This window comes from Homalodisca vitripennis, chromosome 7 (genome assembly GCF_021130785.1).
Source record: "Homalodisca vitripennis isolate AUS2020 chromosome 7, UT_GWSS_2.1, whole genome shotgun sequence".
Taxonomy (NCBI): Eukaryota; Metazoa; Arthropoda; class Insecta; order Hemiptera; family Cicadellidae; genus Homalodisca; species Homalodisca vitripennis.
Genome location: NC_060213.1, coordinates 18,779,167 through 18,805,592, shown reverse-complemented (window position 1 = coordinate 18,805,592; position 26,426 = coordinate 18,779,167). Strand labels below are relative to the sequence as shown.

General features: G+C 34.6%; 1 protein-coding gene across 10 annotated transcripts in view; it reads right to left on the bottom strand.

Moving 5' to 3' along the window:
• LOC124366957 overlaps positions 1–26,426 on the bottom strand; it is a 230,921-nt gene that overhangs the window by 195,042 nt on the left and 9,453 nt on the right. For 7 of the 10 annotated variants that reach the window (XM_046823590.1, XM_046823585.1, XM_046823591.1 and 4 more), the window contains 4 exons: positions 25,119–25,185; positions 22,564–22,656; positions 13,996–14,205; positions 12,874–12,954 (listed from right to left, as the gene is read on the bottom strand). In XM_046823590.1, coding sequence (XP_046679546.1) covers positions 12,874–12,954; positions 13,996–14,205; positions 22,564–22,656; positions 25,119–25,185 — 451 coding nt within the window. Of the gene's footprint in view, positions 1–349; positions 5,727–10,004; positions 10,358–12,873; positions 12,955–13,995; positions 14,206–22,563; positions 22,657–25,118; positions 25,186–26,426 lie in introns of those variants that run through there. The other 3 variants (XM_046823584.1, XM_046823588.1, XM_046823589.1) reach the window with 3 other exon arrangements.

The following is a 26,426-nucleotide window of genomic DNA, read 5'->3' as shown; positions in this document are numbered from 1 at the left end:
TTCATCCTGGAAGCTATCGTGGAGGAACATGAGGGTCCCTACTCTCCAAGATTCTACGGTATCAACAGGAGACAAGGAGTTCTGATCTTCACCTGTGAAAACACCAATAATCCAGTATTCAGGATTCTTGTGATTTCCCAAGAATTTGTCTACAACTTCCATTATATCTAAGTAACCTTCTCTTTAGCAGTATTTTTATCAATGTCCATCATAACTTCCCAAACTTGTAGTCCTACAAAAATGTCCTCTTTCAAAATTTCACTTGATATTCTTTCACTGATAATCATTTAAAGGATATTTTGAGATAACTTAGGTCATCTTACATTTTAGTAATTAATAAAACATAGAATATAATAGAATATTTATTCACCAAAGAGACATTTCATTACAAATGTATAAGGCAAGTCACAATAATAGGCAACATTGGGATTTATGACAAGAAGTCTTCTTCAGTTAATTGTTCAGATACAAACTCACTAATTGAGTAAAATGCTTGTTTAAGAAAAACTTGACTAATCTTGTTCTTAAACTTAAAAGTATCTTAACTGCCTTACAGTTGGAGGAATTTTATTGAATAACTTGCAGGACATGATCAAACGACTTGTAACACTTTTGTTTAACCTATTAGATGGTACATCAACAATACAACTAAACCTAGTATCATAAGAATGTATTTCATTTCTTAATTGATCTTTCTCAAAGTACTTTTTTTTAAATATAACAAACATTCAATACTGTAGAGGAAAAACAAAGTATTAATTCTGAGGTTTCTAAATAATTCTCTACAATGTTCAAGTTTAGTAGTTCCTACTATGAATCTTATGTCTTATTTTGTACTATAAATATTTCAAAAATACTCGGACATAGTTTCTTTTTGAGGCCAATAATATGTTGATTCCAACAAAGAGTTGGGTCAAGAGGCCCAAACATTTTGGAAAATTTTTATTTGATTTTTCTTTTGTGCCAAATATAAAAGTACTTGTTTTTCTTCATTTAAGACCAACTGATTTTCATACATATTGTAAATAGTAGCATAACTGTAAAATCAATGTTACCATTTAAATAATTTTAAGGTAAACTTCTTGATTTAATGATTTATATACTTATTAAATAGACGTATTGTAATATAATAGCAACGCTATTCTGTATTTATACTGTAAGTGTGTATCCTGAATAGTAAAAGTTAATTTTAATTGAATTGAATGTAACAAATAAATATTAAGGGGCCAATAATAAACACCTGGGGAATACTATGGCTCTTTTTTGTCTCAACAAAACAGCCTTTGTTGCCTAATTGTTTGCTAAATATTTAAGTTCGAAATATCGCGCTTGTTAATTGGATATGAACACTTTCATAAACTTCCAAAAAATTTATTGCACAAAACCCAAATAATTAATAAACTCAAAAATATAAAACTTTTCCATCAAAATATTCAACATTTACAGTCACGCAGAGAGCAATTAGAAGTTATCTTGACAGAATTAAATCCAGACATAATAGTTTTAACCGAACATAATATGAATAACATTGAGCTGGAACGATTTAATCTTCTAAATTATTTCCAAACTACAAATTATACACGCAGCAGTACAACAGGAGGCGGCGTAGTTATCTTGGCCAAAGAGACTTTAAAGATGAAACAACTGGTTTCCACAAAAATAGATGTACTGTGTCAAGATAAGTTGTTTGAATGCTGTAGTGCTAGATTTGAAACAGACAAGCTTAGCTTTTTATTGGTAGGAATATACAAAACCCCACAATTCGAAAATTCAGAGTTTTTAATTCGCCTGAATAACTTGTTTGAATTTTTTATATCTAAAGGAAAGTATGTCATCATCATGGGTGATTTCAATATTGACATCCTTAAAAATACAAATGAATCAAAAGAGCTAAAGAATATTCTTTTAAGAAATGGAATGAAGTATTTAATTGACTTCCCAACTAGAGTCGCTGCCACGTCTAAGACATGTATTGATAATATAATAACTAATATAAGTATGGATCAGTTAAAAGTTGAAGGAGTGGTAACTGCACTATCAGATCACGATGGACAAATAATAGAACTAATGAATTTTCAAAACAATACAAATAATCAAAATTTAAAAATTTGGACACGAAATTTCTCTCTAGATAACATGAATTTATTTAAATCACTTTTGGAAAAAGAAAATTGGCTAACCCTTTTTGAATCGTCTATAAATAAATAAAGAACTAAAGGAAGAGAAAAATAATCTCATCCATCTAAACAAATTAGTTAGAAACTCAGGCTTAGAGTTGTTTAAGAGAGATCTTAAGAATAAAAATCAACAATATAAATGTAACTTAATGAATGCAAAGCGAAGTTTTTATGATGAAAAGATTAAAAACTATGAAAACATAGGTAAAACCTCATGGGAAATCATAAATAAAGAAACAAAGAAAACTTCATCCAAGGTAGCAGAGAAAAGTTATGTTTTAAAGTCTGATAAGGGGACTGTTTCAGACCCTAGCCAAGTGGCAAATAGTTTTAATAATTATTTTGTTAATATTATTGAAAACCTGTTAAGTAGTATGCCCCCAACTCATGATGAAGATATAACTCCTACCAAAATTCCCGAATTTAGGTGTCCCCCATCAGATGAAAAAGAGGTAAATGATATCTTGAACTCTCTAAAAAACAAGTGGTCTAGAGGGTACGATGAGGTCCCCATTAAAATCATTAAATTTGCAAAGGACCCCTTAATAAAACCCTTAGTACATTTAATAAATGCCTCTTTCATCTCAGGGATTTTTCCTAGTCAACTCAAAATTTCAAAAGTGATACCAATCTTTAAAAAAGGTGAGGAAACTGAAATTCAAAATTATCGGCCGATATCCATTTTACCATCAATTTCTATAATTTTTGAAAAAGCAATGTATTTAAGACTAGTGACACATTTAGAAAAATATGATCTTTTTGACTTTGAACAACATGGATTCCGAAAAAACAAATCTACCATTACTGCTTTAATTTGCTTTATAGAATCAATTATCGAATCAATGGATAGGAAAAATAAAGTAGCTGGAATCTTCATGAACTTGTCAAAAGCTTTTGACAGTATTTCCCACATTAAAATGATACAAAAATTGAACAAATTAGGAATAAAAAATTATTATTTAAAGTGGTTTGAATCCTATTTAACAAACAGACAATTTGTAGAAATAGCCAAAGTAAACAACAACCAAATTTTGAAATATAAATCAAAACCAGAAATAACTAAGTATGGGGTACCCCAAAGGTCAATTTTAGGCCCATTGTTATTTATCTGCTACATAAAATACATGCCTAGGTGTCTTAGTCAAATTAACCAAACAAAAAACCAACTCTGCATTTACCTGCAGATGACTCCAATCTTATTATCTCTACAAAGACAGATACAGAACTAGAAATAAACTCTTTTATTCAACTATCAAAATTACAAGAATTCTTTTTTAATAACAATTTGATCTTAAACGCTCAAAAGACTAATTACATGTTGTTTACAACAAAACAAAATAGGAAAGATAGCCAAGTCCAAATTCATATTGATACTGAGGTCATATCCCAAGTTCCTAAAACCAAATTCCTAGGTATTTACATTGATAGCCATCTGAGTTGGGATCAGCATATTGACCATGTCTTAACTAAAATTAATTCTGGAATTTATGCTCTAAAAAGGTTGTCTAACTTATGTAATCTAACTGTATTAAAAAGTGTATTTCATGCTCATGTTCAATCGCATGTATCTTACGGAATATGTGTGTATGGAGGTACATCCAACCAAAATCTCCATAAAATTTTAATTTGCCAAAAAAGAGCTGTAAGAGCAATGTTAAATTTACATAATGATGACTCGGTACGACAACATTTCATTGATTTAAAAATTTTAACAGTTCATAGCCTGTATATTTTAGAATGTATTATTTATGTCAAAATTAATTTAGGAAAATTTTTAACACACAATGATATTCACCATTACGACACACATAATAAAAATAAAATAGTTTTGGATAATCATAATTTAGAATTGTTTAAGAAGAAAACCACATATAATGGTGTAAAGTTTTTAAATCTTATTCCAAAAGAAATTGGTGAAATAAATGATCAGAAAAAATTCAGGTTATTGCTAAAGAATTTCTTGCTTAAAAATGCTTTTTATACATTTGACGAATTTTATAGCCTAAGAAACAACATGCAACTTAATTGAAATTTTAAAATGTTTTCGACAAGGTATTAAAGCATAGATTTGGACATTTAACTATAAGGTTTTAGATAAAAATTATATCTGGAACATATTTAGATATAGTCTGATGAATTGTGGCACTATTTATTGTATTTCAATGTACAAATGTGAATAAAGATTATTTGAATTGAATTGAAATGACTTTATTTTCAATAAATTCTACTAATCCATACCTGTTTCAATTTATTCAATAATCTTCATGTGATAAACTATTCAAGGCTCTGGAATAATCCTTGTAAACTACAACTTCATTTTTAACCACTTGACGGTCTCGTTATATTGCAAAAAATGTTCCGGTTTGGTCATGTTTTTTTATTGATGAAATAAGTACATTATTATATGCCTAGTTAATTTTTTTCCAATACATGTATTTTTTGGTTTTTTTAAAACACCTGTAAGGATTAACCCGAGATATTAATGGATTATAATGGTAGTAAATGTATATACAAAAGTAATTTCAGCTCAAAAAATGGGGATAAGGTTTTTTTCGACAATCAATTTTATAAATATATATACATGTGTAAATATAAATTACTTTAGAATTACTTTAAACTCACAAGCTTTTACTTTTATGGTTTATATTCCAAATTTGATTATGTACGTTTTATTTTCATTTAGCTTCAATGCATTTCCAGAAAACCAGGTTTTCAGGTTTATGATAAAGTTTGTAATATTGGTATCCAGCAATTGAGAACCCCTCTCCCTGACAATCACTGATGTGTCATCAGCATATTGAATCGTTCTTATGTTATCAGCATTAATACTTTTAGGTAAGTTAGCCACAAACACAAGAAAAATTAAAGTGCCTGGTATTGAACCTTGAGGGCATCCTGTATGACTTACTTCCCAATGAGACTCAAAAACTTTTCCTAATATGTTTTGTATTGTATATAATCTTTATACTATCTAAACGTTTACTTCTATTTATACTATTACACATGATTTTTAAATAATTTATACAAACAATTGGTTATGTATTTAAAAAAGGAAGATTATTGAAATGACTAACACGCCCACTTGACCAACATTAACACATTGACTGCAGTAAAAATATTTTACCGACTATGAGAGTGACTGAACCACACTGAATCCTTAAACAAACAATGGCGCGTGCGGTCGCCGGTAACTGTGATGCACGTAATGTGTTAAAAGGTCAAACACTTAGTCTACAACAGGTAGCAATGAAAAAGTTATATGTCAACAACGGTATGGTATACGCGGAAACACGGAGCTACACACAAAGTGACGTTGCAGTCTGGGCAATGGTATCTGGATTCCCTGCGGATCTTCTTGCCGCATGCGTCGCGCACTCTGCTGCAAACCACACACCGACGAGTAGGGTGTTCCTTTCCTTCCGTGGCTGGAATGCATTCAGGGAAATGACTGTCAGTCAGCCTTAATGGGTTGAGAGAGTGACTTGGTCGTCCCCGTTTCGCCTTTGTGTCTTCACTCGAGTGCATATCCACTGTTTTGAAAACTCCAATCTGAACAGAAGGGGACTAAGTTGGGCATCACACTTCTGTAAATAACATATGCGTTCCACATACACAGGTCAATAAAATGAAAAAATTCGTTTATATAATACTTTTTCCTCATTTTCTAGTGAAAGCGTATGTGCTGGTTTACACAATCCACTCCACTCATACTGTCATTATAATAGGCTACCACAACGTTAGGCCTTTTGGTTATCGGAGTTACTGTACGTTTCTGTAAACTACTCTCACTGCCACTTTCTTCCAACTGTTCATTTTCAGAATCACAATCATTTCAAAATTGTTCATTTTCTGTTTTAATTGTTCATTTCAACATTGTCATGATAGAACAATGTAGGAAATACACTTATAATGGCGCACGAGTAGATTAGGTTGCTTAGCCTTGTACTACAGTCACAGAGCGATACAGGTGAGCCAGTGGCGCGACGCAATAGAGAAATATCAACAAAAGGCAATGCGCTCGGAAATTGCCACAGTCTCACGAGAATTCAGTAAACTATATTAACAAGATCATGCAGGGTCTGTCTGGGTTAATCCATTTTGTATCAACAATTAAAGTAGGCCTGATTTTGTACAAATACTGTGAACAAGTACACCCGGGTTAAACTGTTAGGTGATTAACATCATTATATTCTATTAAAATGTCTGTAAATTCAATTAGAGCTGTTTTTTTTCTCAGGAAAAAGGACGTTTTGTTCACGTGCAATTAGAGCTGTTGAAGTAGACTTATTTACCTGGAAACCATGTTGTTCTGAATCATAAAGATTGTCTTTTACCAAGTGGTCAACTAATTTACAAATCATAACTGATTTTACAATTTTTAATTGAGACATTAAAATAGAAACTATTAATTCATAACATATTTTCTATCCACCCTTGAAGACTGGAATTACTTTAGGGATTTTTAGCCTTTCTGGGAACATTGCAGAAACAAAAAAGAAACTAAATCACATAAACAATAAAGACTTCACTAGAGGAATCTTAACAAATTTCAATAGAACAACTGGAATTTCATGGTAACCACTTGAACAATTGTTATTGAGAGAATGTAGAATCCTGAGCAACTCTAATTCTTCCAATGGGGAACAGTAAAGCTTGGATTTATATTAAAACTAAGAGATGATATTAACGTCATATGATGTGGCACAAAACCTACAATAAAACCTACAATATATATATATATATATATATATATATATATATATATATATATATATATATATATATATATATATATAAAGTAAAATTTTAAATTTATTTTTTACAACTTTCAGAAAATTTTAGAAGAGAAGCATCATAAAATTTTTTTGTGGTATTCAGTAAAACATAGATAAACGCACAGTGCCGAGCTACATTCCTTGCGTTCATATCTAGTAGCTTTCCTTTTCTTGAATCTTGTCTTGGTGTTGCTGCAGACAAAACATTGGTGCTGGATCTTACTCTTCTGCTCTCCCTTGAATAACAAAGGAGTGGGAAAATACCGCACAACAAGGCACGTTGGATTTTTCTCCCCTACTAGTGGATGCTGTATTTTCATTGTCCTCGGTACAGAATTATGCTGAAAGAAAAGGCGGGAATTCCCGCAATGATGTTGGTGGGCGTTACATTGTACCAATTTCAAAATAATACTAAATTGTTGCAACAGTAACCTCTCTCTAGCACGGCTGGATAGCCACTGAACAGAGAAATGCCTTGACATCAAAATGGCCATGATAGTGATCCGCCCCTAGCAGCTACTAAGCAAAACGCAACCTAATTTCTGGATAGCCCTCGTATATTTCAAGTGTGTCCAGAGTGTGTGTAAAGAAGATGCCATGTTTTTGGTTGTGTTAAACACTACTAGGCAAGCTCAGTAAACACCTTGGGGTACCAAGGCGATAGTCAGCAGATGAAGAGCTATGGATTCAAATCCCTTCCCCCCAATTTAAGAAATGCACACCAATAATGTTACGTTAAACTGGGGTTTCATTAGATAAAATGTTTCGATAGTAATACATATACTATCAAATGATATTAAGAAAAAAAACCTACGGGTTGTACAAATTAGATTTAGTGTTGTTCATACACAGAGCGTTCCTACAGTGAGTGTAACGTACTAAATTGACATCTTTGATAAACACATTCTAGTAATCTACTGCAGCTGGGGCAAGAGCAGACGACTTACTAATCATCCGTGTAGATTAGTTTATGTAAAAAAAATGATATCAGGATTGGGGCAAAGAATTATAACACAATATAGAGTCCAAGCTTCAGAGCTACATAATGTAAAGAATTAAATTTCTCATTGTTGAAACATTTCTGAAATTTGTAATGTAGCCCTAACACCTTTTCATTTAAAATCCAATCACTATTACAAATTTAAAACCAAAATTCTTAACCCACATAAAAGTTGTGGCTAAATTGCTTCATTCCACCCACTGCCATCAACAATTATTTATTCAGATGAAACTTGTCAAAGCAGCGAACTGCACACACTCCTGGTTCACCTTGCACACATGAACACTGTTCTTTTTATCAATCCTTCTTTATTAAACACTCTGCACTTCTTTTCAACGATTCAGCCTCTGGCATTACCTTTCAGGATCTTGGAAATGACATGGAGATTGTTGTTAGGAGGCCTTGGAGTAGGAGCGTTGCTGTCATAGATACGTAGCAATTGATCACTTGCAGTCTAAAATCATAAAATGGTTTTTTGTACCACCTCAAAGATTTATGGTCACAGAGGTAGTGGTCATATCTGTCCGCACCCTTCATCTCATCACTATAATGAACAAGAGGAAGCAACTTCTTTCTGACTTCACCATGTCTGTTCCGAGACTGGATCGTATAATTTTCATATTCTATGGACAGATAGGCGACAGTTCGCTTATTGTGCCATTTTCAAACCATCTCGACAGCATTCTATTTTTTCACTCTTTTTTTTTAAATGCGTATTCTTTACTTCATTATGAACATGTTTCCTATCTCTTCTAAGTGTACCACTGCAGTACGTGCCTTTTTTGAGAAGTTCTAAAGCTAATGGAACACTGTTATAATAATTGTCCATATATAAAGAGTGTCTCCGGCATTGAATTTTCCTCGCATTTGGCTACAAGTCCTTTTCCAGAAGCTTCTCCACTTTTCCCACAGTAAATTATGTAACGAAGCACCAGTCCAATAGGTCCGATCAGGGTGTACATCTTTATACCGTATCTACACCACTTCTCCTTTATGTATTGCCAAAATACTAGCCTTCTGCTCGACAGTCCCATTCCTTCATCTAGAGATGGATCCTTGCAAGGATGGTAAATTGAATCCATTTTGTATTTTATAATAGATCCAAACTCTGCTAGACTGTCATTAGAATTTTGCATTAGAAGAAAAATGCAAACATCTCAAAATTAAGAAGACCCGATCATATGACATCTCCTCCCTAGCAAACTTGAAATCAAACAATCTACCGGTTTTCAAGTAGCCCTGAAACCATACTAACTTCACAGTTCCCACGTGTAGAACGTTAGGCATAAATCTTTTTAGTTCTTTTGCAGTCATTTCAATCCATTTATTTATCACAGACTTTGGCTGAAGAGAAGGAGCAAAGAACTTTAGCATATTTGTTCGTTTCATGACAGATAAAGTCGAAAAAGACAATGCCTAGTAACAAAAGAAACCAATCAATCGGCCTATCTTCACCTATTAACCCATTGGCCTACTAGTATTTCCAGCCTCTCAACTCCACAGTAAATCCAATTAATTTTGGCCCAAAATGGAGAATTTTACTTAAAATTCCATTACTCTAGTTGTACTGTTTAGATTTTAATAAAACTTGGGATATTTAATAAAAGCATCCTAAACTATATTTTTCACACAAAAAAATTAAAAAGTTAATGTTAATTTTTTTAGTTTGTGTTAATTTTATGTTAATTACAAAATAAACACTTTTTATTTTTTACTGACAATTACTTATTATTACAATGTTTTTAAGTATACAAATACTGTCGACTTAAAAATAGTAAGTTAATGTTAATTTTGGTTAATTTTAAGTTAATTTAAAAATAAAAATCTTTTTTTTTGAAATTTCGTAGACAAATTTATTTTGTTTTATTGTTTTAAATATTTTATAGCTGCTTCCAAGAAAAAAAACATATAATTTTTAATTTCAGTATTTGTAAATTTTTAATTTTGGGTTAATTTTTACATAAATTGCATTTTTTGTGCAAAAATACTTATTACAGTATACTTATTGTTACATTGCCATAGTTACTAGAATAAATGAAGAAACATACCTTTTACTTTCATAGAATAATAAATTGTCCGAATTATCTTCAGCCCAAAACATTTTACTATACACTATATACATTATACACACACACAAAATTGTATGACTTTTGGGCCTAGAACTTTTGAAGTGTATGGTACACTTCAAAGCACTCAATGTGGAGTCCTACTACGCACTGTTTGCACTGGATCCTGCTTTCCTTTCTCAGTCCATGCTCTTTGCACACTGCACACCTTTTTGAAGGGAATTCCTTCTGCGGTGTTGGAGGAATGGACTGTGGAAAATGCCGGCCCTGTAGTCTCATAGGAGTGCTTGTAGATGGTCTCCCAGGTGATGGCCTAGCTCTCTGTTCCAATGATCTGTTCTGCGACACACATTTGTTTGCTGAACAATATGCTCCAAAATCTCAATAGTAAAAAATTTTTTCAAAACAATCTAGTTCAGTTTTTATTTGGTCAAGATTTCGAATATTTACTCCTACCTGATTGCCTAAAAACACAATATTTTTGGGTTCGTTTGGCTCGTCATTCCATATTGGAAAATTCCATAATCCAGTTACACCAGAAGCTAATAACGTCTTCAACATTCTGTAAATGTAAATCACTCATAGGATCATCGGCATTGTTTAGGCCTACGTCCATCTCTTCAAAATCAATATCTGAGAGGGCATTGTCAGACTCACCGTCGCTGAATTCTTCATCACCATCAATCCTCCACTCTTCTTCCACATGATTAGAACCGATTTCATCATCAGATTCACTTAAAATAAATCCGTCATTGTCAATATAACGATCAATTTCACTACTACATAAAGCTCCATGTCGCGCCATTGTACACACGCTTAGTTTGTTTACTCAAGTCAGCTGTTTACTTGTTCCGATCGTCTGTTTATGTTCCCCTTCCCCAACTGCAGTGTTGCCAAGCTGTAAAGTTAAATTATTCAATTCCCATTATTGCATAGAACACAGAAACGAAGTTAGGACTGAATGTTGCTGACATCTTGTGAAAAATAGGCGAACTACTTGGTGGCGAGATGGTTTCGTCAAAGTATTTTACCGTGCATAGCGCTAGCGGCGAGATGGTCTCGTCGAAGTAGGCTAATGGGTTAATAACCGATTGTTCTTAGTGAATAGAATTTTTTCCATACCATCAGTAGTTTTTGACAGCTTTCTTGTCAAGGTCAGATTCGTCACCGTCATTATAGTCACAAATGGATAACACAAAGAAAACGATTACGACAACCCACAACGTGACACAAAAATGGACTACACTATTCAATAATGGCAATCGTAAGCAGGTGCGGGTGCCAAGACAATGTTCACTTGCCACAAGCTGAACTCACACCAACACAAAGAATCATGGAGGCGAGAATGCTGAAAAAATCAGCTTACGCACACCGCCTGGTAAAGATTAGTGGTACACTGCTTGGTGAGACCAACCGGATTAGTGGTACACTGCTTTGTGGGACCAACCAGATTAGTGGTACACTGCTTGGTGAGACCAACCGGATTAGTGGTACACTGCTTGGTGAGACCAACCGGATTAGTGATACACTGCTTGGTAAGACCAACCTGATTAGTGGTACACTGATTGGTTGGACCAACTGGATTAGTGGTACACTGCTTTGTGGGACCGACCAGATTTGTGGTACACTGCTTGGTGAGACCAACCGGATTAGTGGTACACTGCTTGGTGAGACCAACCGGATTAGTGATACACTGCTTGGTAAGACCAACCTGATTAGTGGTACACTGATTGGTTGGACCAACTGGATTAGTGGTACACTGCTTTGTGGGACCGACCAGATTTGTGGTACATTGCTTGGTGAGACCAACCTGATTAGTGGTACACTGCTTGGTCGGACCAATCGGATTAGTGGTACACTGTTTGGTCAGACCAACTGGATGAGTGATACACTGCTTGGTGAGACCAACCTGATTAGTGGTACACTGCTTGGTCGGACCAACCGGATTAGTGGTACACTGCTTGGTGAGACCAACCAGATTAGTGGTACACTGCTTTGTGAGACCAACCAGATTAGTGGTACACTGCTTAGTTGGACCAACTGGATTAGTGATACACTGCTTGGTGAGACCAACTGGATGAGTGATATACTGCTTGGTGAGACTAACCGGATTAGTGGTACATTGCTTGGTGGGACTGACTGGATTAGTGGTACACTGATGGTGGGACCAACCAGATTAGTGGTACATTGCTTGGTGTGTTAGAACTGTTAATTTTGGACTAAACACTAATTAAAAAAAAATTATTTCATATAAATATAAATTAGCAAATTATTTTATTGTAGATGTATTCAAACAATTATATCTTATTAATCAAATTTGACTATATTTGAATTATTTTCTTTTTTTATTTTGTTCCAATAAAATGCACAGTTAATCAATATCTTTCATGATTTGGTTATAATTTATAAACAAACGATACATACACATATTTATTAAAATATAAACTTTCTAATTCAAAAAGTTAACATTTAGGCCTATCAAAAATAACAATATTGCAATCATATTTTTAATAGATAAAAAACACATTCAGCTAAACTGACACTGGCTCTTCTTTTACATCTTACCAATGTTGGCTCTTCTTGCACATTTTTCAACGTCTGTTCTAATGGACACTAAAAGGGTTAATGGAACGAAGTCAAATAAACTCAACCGTAAAGGGGTTAATTACAGTTTATTACTTTTACCCCAGCATCAGTATTCCTATGGAGAATATTTTTGCAGCCACTTCTGTCTCTGGTAACACATTGAGTGCATGTAGGCACATTTATCCCTGATTTTGTGTATTACATCTTATTTCAGCCCTGAATAAGAAGACTATTATTCTGTATTAAGCACTCAAAATCAAATCTCTCACCTGTTTTGATGGGGATTCCTCTCTCTCACACGTCATCTGTTTTCTTTTCCTGTTTAATTTTGTTTCTTCAATTTCGTAGTCCTGAAAAAAAGATTTCAATAAAACTAAGATGTGCAATTCAAGAATAGAGCACTACTTGAGATCTGACTTCATAATCATGGAACATGGTCTTTACCATGAAAATCTCCAGGACGCCAGGATAGTTGTGGGTTCAGAAGCTAACATATCACATAAAGGGATTCTCAGCCATAATCAAATGTGTAGTCAACTTAAAAATATATTAAAACATTTTAACGCAATCACCCAATTCATCTTAAAGTACTACAACTACAGTAAATGAATCTGAAAAAGCTTTAGCATTACAATTAATAAAATTTTGTTAGATTCCAAGTCAATCCATGTACTTGACTTTCGGCACACAACAAAATCTTATGATGAGTCTTATTAGGCTTTTTTACTATTGTATTGGAGGGGTTGTTTAAAAATTGAGATCACACGAAAATTTTTATCCCATCATTGTAGGTTTTCTAGTGCTCTTAGGCCTATGTGTATTACCATTTTCATTAAGGCTAGATTTAGTAATATTTACTTTACTATTTAAATCATCATCAGGCGATAAGATTTCAAATTCATTCTTGCGCTGCATTTGAGTAACTGTTTTTCATACTTGGGTAAAATTTTTGGAAAATCCTCTTTTGTTGTTGGACACCTTAACAGATTGAAAAGCACTGTATGGACCTTGAATTTTGAGTTTTTAATTTAGATAAATTATTTTCTAATCTTTTATTGACGTGATCTTGATCCTCCAAAACAAAGTGACATTGATGAACACAATACCAGACGCAGGAAATTATGTACTTTCAGTTCACAGAACAGCCATGTTTGAAAGTAGAGCATTATGTACAGGAATAAAGATGCTTCACAACCTACCAGATTATTTGAAATTAAGAAACCCTTTGATCATAAATATGATTTAAGGAAGTGGCTGCAACACAAGGCTGTGTACACCATACATGAATTCTTTTCTTGGAGGGACCATGAAGAACAATAAGGCTGTTTTAAATTTGAATTATTTTGACTTTATTCGACAACGTAACATTTCTTGGTGAAATATTGACTTACCATGTCAGCTAATGCATCCTCCGGTGTGCCTAGCCTACTGCATAGTTCATCTGCCCCTGGTACTGCCACAAAATCAGGCCTCTGAACTTCCTCTTCCTCCTCCTCATTTTCCTCATGGGTGGGGGACAGTTTTATCAACCTTTTCTCCTTACTCCTAGTTCGGCCGTAAGTCCGTGCTGTAGGCGGTAGAGTGGTTGATAGTTTATCCATCTGCAAAACAAACCTTAGCTGAATAAAGTCACAACCAACAATTTCAATCGCTATAGGAGTAACAGAGTTAACTCTCACAGTCAACGGTGATGAGAATATAAGCCTAATTTAGCTAAGCCTGAGCCTTGTCTATTGCTAGACAACAACATGTGGTGAAGAACCACACCTGACAAAAAGTGACCCTTGTTTTCACAGAACACCACGGGTCTAGTGTGGTTCATGACCAGCACTTCTCAATCCCTAGATGTCATGCACTCATCTGAATCCTTTATCCGTACTGTAGGGACTAATTGGGACAGGGACTCATGAAATGACACATGAACTTCCAGACAACAGGCACTGAAAAACAAGCCTAACGTTGGGCAATAACTGGGAACCCCAGAATATAAACTCACGCCAGGAGCCTGTCAAAAAAGAACAAAAATAAGGTCACAAACTAACAATGCAGAATGACCCAGCAGAGATCACTTCTGGCTGGTTTATACCTTCCAGTTGAACCTACCACTGGGCACAGCAAAAACTGATGTGTCACTTAAATCTGGACAACCTTATGGATGTCCAGGAGCAGTACATCACTAACCAAATGTCAAGATTCTGGAGCGCAAGGGCAAGGGTGGTTGATAGGTCTAGTCTACTGCGGGAAATGACTGTGGGAGTTTGGTGGGGTTTGTTCCCTAACTATCAGACGTTCTTGCTAGCCTCAAAAAGGGTGTGCCACCCCCTGCCTACTTTGACTGGAGAGGCTGGTTCAGAGCTGGCCTCCCCTTCTTCCGGGGGACATGACTTTGAGAGTAGTGCCCTAATTCTTCCTCATGGATCTTGATAGGAGGCGGCCCCTACCCTCTAACCTTGCCCATCCTGAATATCCTGTCAATCAATCAATCAATATTTCTTTATTACATGAACATTAAGTACAGTAATATAGTCAAACATAGTATAATGTAATAGGAAAAGTCGCTTAGGTGTTTGTTGCATCCAGGAACTCCTCCAGGGTGTAGAGTGGAGTCTTGACAAGGAATTCTTGAAGTGCTTTCTTCAGTGCGTTTCCAGTTAGCAATTGGAAGTCTTCTGGCAGTTGATTTCTGAGTTTTCGTCCTATGTAGGACGGTTTTTCTTTCAAAGAGGGCTGTTCGATGGCGGGGTAGAACATATCTGGAGGCATGTCGTGTGTTGTAGTCATGGAAATCGTTGTAAGTGTCAAAATTGAGTCTGTCAACATGTAGAATTGTTTCGTATACATACAAGGCTGGTACAGTTAGAATGCCTAAATTTGGATACGCTTCCCTGCAGCTTTGTCGAGATTCAAGATTGGCGAGGGATCTAATTGCCTTTTTTTGAAGGGTGAGTATCCTTTTCAGGTTTTCAGTAGAGCTGCCCCAGATGATAAGACCATATCTAATGTGGGGCTCTACCAGTGCGTAATAAGCAGCTTTGACGGATCCCTGAGTACCCACTGATTTGAGTCGCCTCATAACGTATATGCCTGCGCATATTTTATTGGAAATGGTGCTCACATGATGACTCCATGAAAGTGTACTATCGATAGTCAGGCCCAGAAATTGTGTTTTATCAACTACTGATATGTCTGGAATATTTGTTGGTATTTCCTTTTTCCTACTGAAATGCACTTGCGTTGTTTTATTAGGATTTATTGCCAGATCATTCAGTGCACTGTATTTGATGGCTTGTTGGAGAGAAGTCAAGGAGTTAAGGGATAGTTCATCTGCTGTGTCATTTTTTATAAGAAGGGTAGTGTCGTCTGCATACATTATGCAGTCCGTACTGGAGCTGGCGATGAAAGTAGGGAAGTCATTAGTTAGAAGAATAAAAAGAACTGGGCCAAGTACCGATCCTTGAGGCACACCTCGTGCCAGTGGTTTTGGAGTTGATGTGTACGATCTGGTGATGGAAGATTCAGTATGCTGTACCTCCACAAGTTGTGACCTTCCTCGGAGGTAGCTGGAGAACCATTTGTTCTCTATGCCTCTTACTCCCAGATTTTCCAGCTTTTTTAAGATTAGGTCATGTCCCAGACAGTCAAAAGCCTTGCTGTAGTCAAGAAATAGGGCTGTTACGTACTTTTCGTCATCTATGCTGTCAATGATTGATTCTACTAGGCTAATAATTGCTGATATGGTTGATTTTCCTTTTTGAAATCCATGTTGGTTGACTGTGATTAGGTCATGTTGTTTAAGGTAGGCCATCAATCGCTTCAGAACAAGTTTCTCTATGATTTTTGCAAATGTAGATATTAGCGAGATGGGTCTATAGTTCTGAGGGTCTGATTTCTTCCCTTTCTTGTGTTTTGCATAGACCTTTGACACTTTAAGCCTTGAGGGGAAGTGACCGTCGGCAAAAGATTTGTTAATGATTGCTACAAGGGGTTGGGTTAATTCATTTGCACAGAACTTCACACTCTTTGAAGAAAACTCATCTATGCCACTGGACGATTTGTTTTTCAGGCTGCAAATTGTTTGATTCACCTCGGTCCAAGTTGTTGGTGTCATGCAAAATGACTGTGGCAAGGGAATGTGCAATAAGGTCGGGTTTTTTCCTGTCCACCCAGGTGCTAGGGTATGTATTTGGTTTTGAATTGTCATGCCAGCCATCTGAGTAAAGTAAGTGTTAAGGCTTTCGGCTACTTCTGTAGGATTATGTAGGGTGGTGTTGTTGATGTTAAGTTTAGGGCACTCCTGGTTGCACTGTTTCCCACGCCTCTCATTATTAATCAAACTCCATAGAGCCTTGGTCTTGTTGTCAGATTCTTCTATGTGCTTTGAGTTTGCTTGCCGATGCAGTGTTCTTAGTTTTTGGTCATATATCCTCTTACTGTTTCTCATTATTTCTTTGTCTCGAATGTCTCCTGTTGTTTCATAGGTGTTGAGGGCTCGTAGGTAGGAGGCTTTCATATCGGCAGATTCCAGGTCATAGTAATGAGATGGTTTGGTAGGGCCTCTGTTCTTGTGTTTCCTTTGTGGGCAGCAGATATCTAGGGCAGTACAAAGGGTGTCATGGAATATATTATATGCAGTTTCTGTGTCTTCAGCAGTTTCAACAGCATTCCAGTTTTTGTTGTAGAAGATGGATTTGAGATTTTCAAGGTTCTTTTTCCCCATTTGTCGCTTTAGTTTTGATGTTGAGTTGGTCTCTTGATTTAGGTTAAGGCTGCTCAATTGGGCTGTATGGTCGGAGAGGCCAGTTTGTAAAATAGTTACAGTGACCTCTGCTTCTGGGATGTTGGTGCATACGCAGTCTATCGAGGATCTCGTCTCGGCTGTTACCCGTGTCGCAGGAAGGGGAAGCCTTCTTATGTTGTGTGTGGTTTAGTTCGTCTTGTAGCATCAAATTGTCAGGGTTGTTTTCTTTTAGGCTATCAATGTTTATATCCCCTAGTAATAAAAATAACTTATTGTGTGCTTGGCTGTGGTCTAGGATGTGTGATAAGAAGTTTAGGCCACTTCTTGTGTTTCCACCAGGAGGGCGATATACACCAAGGAGATATATTTGCTTTTCTTTAACCCTTTTAGGACGAGCGGACTATTAATAGTCCGCACTAGTTTTGCCGAAGAAGACGATGCGGGCTTTCAATAGTCCGCACTAGTTTTACCGAAGAAGACGAGCGGACTTTTATGTGCCCGCCGGTTTACGTTTGCATAATACTCACGTAATATCGAAAATACGATGAACAAAATTAGTTTTCCTTGTAGAGGCACATCCTGAGACAGGAAATGGAGTATTTCGGAACTTATCTTGGCCAAACAATACAACATATGTCTATTTTTAGAACAGCTGCACGTGAGCGCCTATTGTAGTGCCAGTCGGCGGAGCGCGCCAATTCCGTCTAGTTTGTTTACATTCAGTCAGTCACAGTGCGGTCGCGTTGACTATAGTTGATTGTTTCAGATCAGTTATAAACTTAGTGTTTATAGATTTATAGTGAAATGTGTTTTGTTCAACTTCTTTTGTGAATATGGATCAATTTAACTTAGCTGATCACAGCAGTGAACTGGACCGTGAGTTACAATACTCAGAAAGTGCATCTGAACATTTGTAGTAATGTAAGTTTTTTTGTTGTAAAACAATTATTTCTCAACCAATGTTAATAAAATTTTGTATTTAAACTGAAAACTATGTAAGAAACATAGTAATATTAGTTCCCACAGTAAAAAAATTTTTTTTTATCATAGTAAACTGAAGCCAAACTAATAAAATAAAAAAATAAAATAAAAATTCTAAAATTTTATTTAATTTTTAATTTTTCTGGTTATTGTAAATAGTAATAAATGCTACCATATTGTAGACAATTTAATTATGTACATGTGGATAAAAAATGGTGTAAGGACAATTTAAAATAATGGACTTATAATATATTTATCAAACTACTACATTTTGCCCAATTTCACCGTCGTCTTCTTTGGTATGTTCGCTATGAAATATGGTCACGTCAAAAAATGCGTACCTAAAAAATAACCAAAATTTTTGTCGTCCTAAAAGGGTTAATTTTGATCTGTGCCATTGCTGCCTCAAAGAGGAGCTCTTCACAAAAGTGTGTAATTTCAATGGCCTCTACACTGGTTGTCAGGTTGTCCTTACAGTATATAGCGGCACCTCCTAGCTTGTGATCTGTTCTGCTAAATTCAGTTACCAGATTGTAGCCTTGTATTTTGGTGTTTAAAATTTCACTTTGACTCAAGCCGTGTTCTGTCAATATTAAAAGGCTAGGGGATGTTTCATTGAGCAAATGGTTTAGTCTGTCAACTTTGTTTGGTAGCCCCCTGATGTTTTGATGAAGGATTGTCAGATGTTCGTTTCGTTTCGTTGTTTGTGGCCTAAAAAAAATTCTCCATTTTCTGGCGTTGGGGTACTCAGTGAGCAATCAGAGACAGCGGAGGTTTCTGTAGATGTATTGTGACTTGTGGATATTAAATTTGTCAATTTAGCATATTCTGAGCTGTTATTGGGCCAGTAATTATTTATCAGCTCTCTATAGAAGTCAATGTTTTTCTTAAAGAAGGTTTCATAGTCCTCATTGATGTCTTTTATTTTTTGCATGTTGGGGATGAGCCTTTTTGCCGTCTGACTGAGGATTCACAGGTTGTGTTCTATTGAGTTCCAGTGTTGGAGGGAGTGACACTTCCGCTGTGTCACTCTGGAAGCAGCGCTAAGGTTCTTGTGGAACTAAGTGTAATTTATAAGCTTCTTGTCCTTAGAGGATAAAAAAATGCAGAAAGGCAGGCAACCTCCAGTGGTGGTGACATTGAAGGAATTCTAAATACAAAGGGATGACAGAACTAAAGAATTCACACTGAAGATGGTTTCAGTGAAATCAGAGAAATTACACTAGAAAAGAAATTCATACTTCAGTTTGAAGGAATAATCGAACCCACCTGTCTCATAATGGACTACTTACAGGATAAGGCTTTTGGATAGCTGATAACAAGATACGTTGTCTGAGCAAGTGGGAGGGGATAGAATTGGCAATGCACGAGGGAGATGATGTTGCCAGTTCCCACATTGTTGCAAGACTTTCAACAAGGAATGCAGTGAGGAAGGCAGTAGTTGGGTAATTCTAAGCAATATATGGGTCAACCTCGATTTTTCTCATATTACAATATAATGTTCCAATAGTCTATTAGAAAAGGAAATGACTAGAATTTCTTGCCGGAAAGCAGTTATAGGGAGCAGGCAACTCATATTACAATATAATGTTCCAATATTCAATTAGAAAAGGAAATGACTAGAATTTCTTGCTGGAAAGCAGTTACAAGGAGCAGGCAACCGCGAGAATTACCTATTAGTGATCAGGGGCACTGACGTGATCTGGGCTTCAAATTTGGAACTACTCGAGTTAATTTTTTTTCTAAAAGAGCAAGCAGCGCGAAGCGCTGCGCAGCGGGCAAGCATCGTGCGTGATCTTCGTCTATACTGAATTGATTCAGGCCAAAGGAATGACACAGATTCCTTTACCAGATTTTTACGGAGATTTTGTATTGGGCGGATTATATTGGTTTACTTTGCTTTCCAGCATGTAATTATGTGTTTAAAATTGTTTTACATACATTACCTACATTATATTGTAATATGTAATAACAATTTATCAGAAATTTTTAATAAAAAAAAGGATCACGCACGATGCCTGCCCGCTGCGCAGCGCTTCGCGCTGCTTGCTCTTTAAAAAAAAAAATTAACTCGAGTAGTTCCAAATTTGAAGCCCAGATCATGTCAGTGCCCCTGATCACTAATAGGTAACTCTAAGCAATATATGACTGTCTGGTGGTTGCCTGCTCCCTATAACTGCTTTCCGGCAAGAAATTCTAGTCATTTCCTTTTCTAATTGACTATTGGAACATTATATTGTAATATGAGAAAAATCGAGGTTGACCCATATATTGCTTAGAATTACCGGCAGTTGGCAGCTTGTCACTCTTGAGAAGCAGTTCTCTCCAAACATGAAATTTTCATTCTCTGGGGTTTGTGTTGAAATATACCTTTTTATGCATTATATTCTATGTATTATAATCATTTTTCCCTTCAGCGATCTAGAACCTGTCTGACTTCAACACTCAAGCCATCTACCTATGGGCATAGGTTTGGAATCAAATTTTGCTCAAGGTTTATAAAATAACATCATGTAATAAATAATTCTTAATTTTAACAATATTTAATTATAAATATTCCTTTTTGTGTAATAGCAATTAATTGTATTATTGTGAATTATAAACTAATCATTCATTGAAAACATTGGCAGCAAAACAACTGTCAATTGATTCGTTTAACCAGAGTGCGTAAAGCACGTGAACAAAACAAAGTAAACAGCTGGTAACAGGTAGCCTGTAGACAGTGCACAGGAATGAGCGGGAAGTAAGTTTAGGCATTTTACATCCTGTTCTTGTACATTGCTGACATCTAAATAAAACATGGATGGTCCTTGAAGTTTTAATACAGAGAATTGATGAGTTTGTAAAATAGCAGCACTACTCTAAGTATTGTAAAAAAAAGTAGGTCTACTACCTGCGGCAAGTTATTTTCTTTAATTCTAGAAACTATGCCTATAGATGTCTAAAGAGAACTATCTTTATTTAGATTACTAGAACTGTTTAGAAAGTGACAGTTGCTTAAAATTAATAAAGTGACAAAAAAAATCTTTTACTATATACATTTTCTTAATTACCTTCCCACCTGTGGCAAACAATTGTCTGGATGATGTTTTCTGGATAAGTGTCCTAAAAATACAAGATAAGTTGCAAAACTTTATTAACTTTTTCATATTCTGATCATAACGGTTTGCTGATAAACTTAACTTTAAATTTGGAAAGACGCAATGCTGAAGATCAATCTATTGCTCTTAACTCTTATTCAAAATTGATTTTACCGAAACAAGCTATAAGTAGCTTAGTGAACATGCATGGGAGATGCAAATAAAACAATATTTTCAGCTGTGTAAATTTAACTGCAAAATGTGTATTGAAAACAATTTTTAAAATATTGGGAAACCATATTTATTACCTTTCAAAGTTAGTGATAGTAAAACCAAATCATAGTAAACATCATAAAAACAAATGGTACAGTAGTGATCTAAAAAAATATGAAAGAAACATTAAAATCCCGAGATAAATTAGTTAAAAAGGATAGGAGAAATCCTGATTTTGCAAAAGAAAGTAGTTAGACTAATGTCAGGCACCCTCGATGGAACATTGTAAGCCTCTGTTTAAAAAATTGCAGATTAATATTTACATACTGGTACATGATTTGGTGGAATGTGTATTAAACATTTTTCATCTTATCAAACATAAATCACTGAGTATAACACAAGGAAAAAATATGATGCTTTAATTAATTTTTATATATTTAGTAAAACATTAAATAGTCATATTGTCATGTCAGTTAAAATCTGCATTAAGTTAGTGACCTTAATTAATAGTTAAATACCTAGTCGATCCGCCTGAGGAGAGTCAATAAAATGGTTAAGAAGCTTGAACAGAAATGTGGCAACCTGAAGTCGTCTTCTATTGTATAAGGACATGAGTACAAGATGTAAGATGATTAGCAAGGTCTTCAAATGGCACCTCAAGTTAGAGGAAACCAATTCTCATTAAAAAAAAAGCGTAAAAATCTCCTTTGTACTCTCTTCAAAAGCGAAATATATTCATTAAAGTGAGGAGACCAGACCACACAACAGTATTCAAGAATTTGCCAAATTTAGGTGACGTACAGCAGTGTTAAGTCTCATAAAAAAAATCAGACTTGAGAAATGAAGAAAATTCTTATAGACAACCATTTTAGATCTAAAAGTGTGCATAAGAATCTCTGATATTAGATACCATCTAAAACACTCAGTAGACATAAATTTGAACTTACCTCTTCTTCCAATTCATTGTTTTCATCAATTGGATCTAGGAGACAAGGCTCTACTTTAAATAAATTCAATGGTGTTTGTTCCTCAATGGTGATCTGGAAATGTGATTTGATCATTATTTTTTAATATCACTGATTAAAAATTAAAACATTCAAATTTTAAGAAACTTAACTAGGGGTCTACAGAATTGAATATCTTATTATAGCACAAAAGCCTATTTGATTCTCATTCAGACATATTTTTCTCGATTTTGACTTGATACAATTTCTTTTTCATTAGACAGGTCTACTACAAACTGTATTCTTTCTATAATGTCAAACTCTTGTTTAATTCTGATTATGGATTTTATTCCAGTTCTCTTTTACTTGTAAAGTACGCATGTATTGTATGTATGTATTAAATACAATTTCACTTATGGTCTGTGGCTCAACACATTATGAACAATCAGTACCTGTAGGGGTTTCTCCTTTTAAAACTCACTGTAAACCACTGTTCATTAGGCTAAGCATATTTTTTTTAACCCTGGAACTGGCGGTCATATTTCTCTGAGTGGCAGAATGTTTTTAGTACTGTACTTCATACATTGCCTTATATTTATTTTATTATTATAGGTTTACTATAAAGTACCTATGTCATATTATACTGTATATTTCTTTATTCAGCATTGTTCAAGGAACATTTTTCACATAATATAATTAAAACAAAAGAATACCTTACTCTACCCCATCACGAAAAAAATTGTTTTTAGAAAAAAGAAAAGTTAGTTCAAAGTTTTTGATTTGTAAAATTGTTGTTGTTAGTGATATGCAAAATCCAAAATATAAAAAAGGAAGAGCATTTAATTTTGAGTAAAACTAAAACAACACCTAGTTTATAAGGTATTTATACAAATTTATAGGTATTTATAGGTGATGATACAAAAATCATACACTAACATTCGAAAGTGCTACTTACCAACAAAAGTAAGAACTTCAAAGCTCACTTGGATTTGTACAATCTTGTAACTATTAGTTTATATTAATTTTCTATTTTTTTTATTTTTTATTACATATTTTTTAAATTATGTTCTGATTGAATGTCTAAAACGAAATCCTCATTGTTGCTTATTTCATGTACAACTAGTTCTCGAATGTCACTTGAATGATCATGGAAATTACGATCCATTACGTAAACACGCACAAATTACGATCCATTACGTAAACACGCAAAAAAAATTTACTATTATTGTGTCATATACACTACCATCATTACAACGAACTCAATCAAACAATAAACCAAACAGAACACCATCCAGCTGACGAAATAACAATAGCCGAATGAACCAGTTGACTCATCGCTGCACGCGCAACTAGCGCGGTACGCGGGAGAATGTAAACAAACAGTTCAGAGATTATAAAACGTATTGACGTGTAACGAAACGATAAAATTATTTATTAGTGTATTATTTACATAAATTGAACCTTCCTCTTTCGATTGGTATCAATACCGATACTCTTTCATCGTGTTTTAAGTAAGTAATATTGAGAAATAAAAGACGTATTAAAACGCCCGATATCGGGCGCTGCCATCTAGGATGCGACTAAAACGCCCGATATTGGGCGTTTGCCAGTTCCAGGGTTAAGCATAGTATGTTTTCTCAGTTTTGTTATATATTAAGTTAAATCAATCCAAACTCATAAATGCTGATATACACAGATGTGAAACTAGGAATACAACTAACCTAGTTATCAGGAGGTCTCATTACAGTTTAACCCCTCCCACGCCGTAGATGGATATATTCCAATGATAGACCTTGACCGAAACGCCAAATACGATTATATTTAAAATTATACATACATTGTGTCCCTTGCAGTGTTTTAGTTCACAAAAAGACTTTGGAAGCCTTTTGTGCTTATCACTAAACAGTATTTTCAGACAACCTAAATTCTGTGGCAAGGAGAGGAGGGTGTCCTTTCTCTAGCTCTGTCTACCTGCTCGTCTGTTTTGCGCTTCCCACAGAGCCATAACCAAATATATCCTTGTCTGCCCAGATGATAAGATAAGATGATAGACCTTATCTACGAAATCTTAGATAAGAAAATCCTGTAATAATTAGTAGTTTATACAACTTATACAATAAATATGCTAATTTTAACTAAAATGGCCTATTTTTTATATTTTTTGCACTTACCTCTTATAGCATATTTATAATCAAAATTAGCTTTGAACTTAAAGAAAAATATATTTTATAGATGTCTTGGTGTTAAAAGGAAGATTTAGAATTCATTACAGGCGTGCAAAGGGTTAAACCATTCCAGTTTTCTACAAGAAGCAACAAAAATGTTTAATATCTTGCCTAAAGACACAAAGGAATTTTCTTATAAACTATTTGAAGCCTATCAAAAGTCTATCATTCGAATATAGACTATGGCGTGAGAAGGGTTAAATGTGTTAAGTTAGGAAAAGAAACTGAGAAAAAGATTAAAAACAATTCGTCATTCTTTGTCCAATTTATAAAACTAAATTAATATAAACAATTTGCAGTATTCTTCTTATAATCATATTTAAAACCACTTACGGACTCAAAATTACAAGATGCTTCATTGTCCTCTTCACTTTCAAAAATCAGCGATGACAGTATTTCTCTGAAACAATCCAGTATATTAATGTTTGCCCTAAATGGACAAAATGATGCGTGTGTATCAGGAAACCTGAATAAAACATTTAAAAACCTGATAATAAAATATTCCAAATTTGTTCATAGAGATATACAGAGTAGAAATCAGGTAATCTATATATCTAAACTTCCCTAAACTTACAAATAAAATTCAAATCTCTGTGAAATGTTTATTACAGTGTTTTGTAACCTGTAGTGAACAAAGAGGCAGGGTCAATGACTGACGTGATCGTAGTCTTGACACTATTTTAATTTTTGTACTATACTTCTGGGTATACTAAGCACTGATTCACAAATTCTACTGATAAACATTACTTTTGTAGTTTCCAGGTAAACAAAACACCTGTTATTATAACTCTCTCTGGTTCTGACTTATGTACTCATTCCGATCCACTTCCTAGAATGCTAGTAAGTTGCAATTTGTTACAAGTTGCCATTTAACCAGAAATACATTTCAAAATTTAGGAATTTTCTAATTTAAAGCCTTTTAAAATTGAAGACCTATTTATTCCTACTCATTCTTTTTGTCACCAGCCACACTGCAACTGATAGCTCAAGTCTGACTTCAGAATCATTGAGAAAAATTAATTTCATACAAATAAGGTCCGGTTACCTTTGGCAGTTTTACCAATCACGGCAAAAACACACAAAAACGTTTTTAATCACAAAACACTCTTATCAAAATATCTGCAAAATATAAGAAATTTTGTACACTAAAACCTACAGACAGTGACATTTTTGTAGATTTTTAAATCCTACAAATTACTTATCTTTTCTTGTGCAGATGACGGTAATATACAGACAAAATTACATGTACTAGGGTAACTACTACTTCTCCCTGGGAAATCTCTGAATGCCATTAATATCTTGTTTTCACATAACCCTTATTTCTAAAGGGGTTACTCAACTTTCTGGGAAGAGTCCCAATCAGACCAAAGACAAGTCTTTTCACTATACTCTATTATATGTATCAGGTGATGTACTTTTCTTTAATACAAAATAAAATTCAAAACATGCAATATTTTAAACTGCAACATTATCAGATGTAAAATCGGTGATAAAAAACATGCCAAACCTCTTCCTATATGCATCCATGACTGAAGATGATTTTAATTAAATAAAAAAAATCTCACAACGCTACAAAAAATAAATGTTGTTAAGTTGAGTAATCTTTTATTTATTAATAAAATAATAACCACAATATTTTGA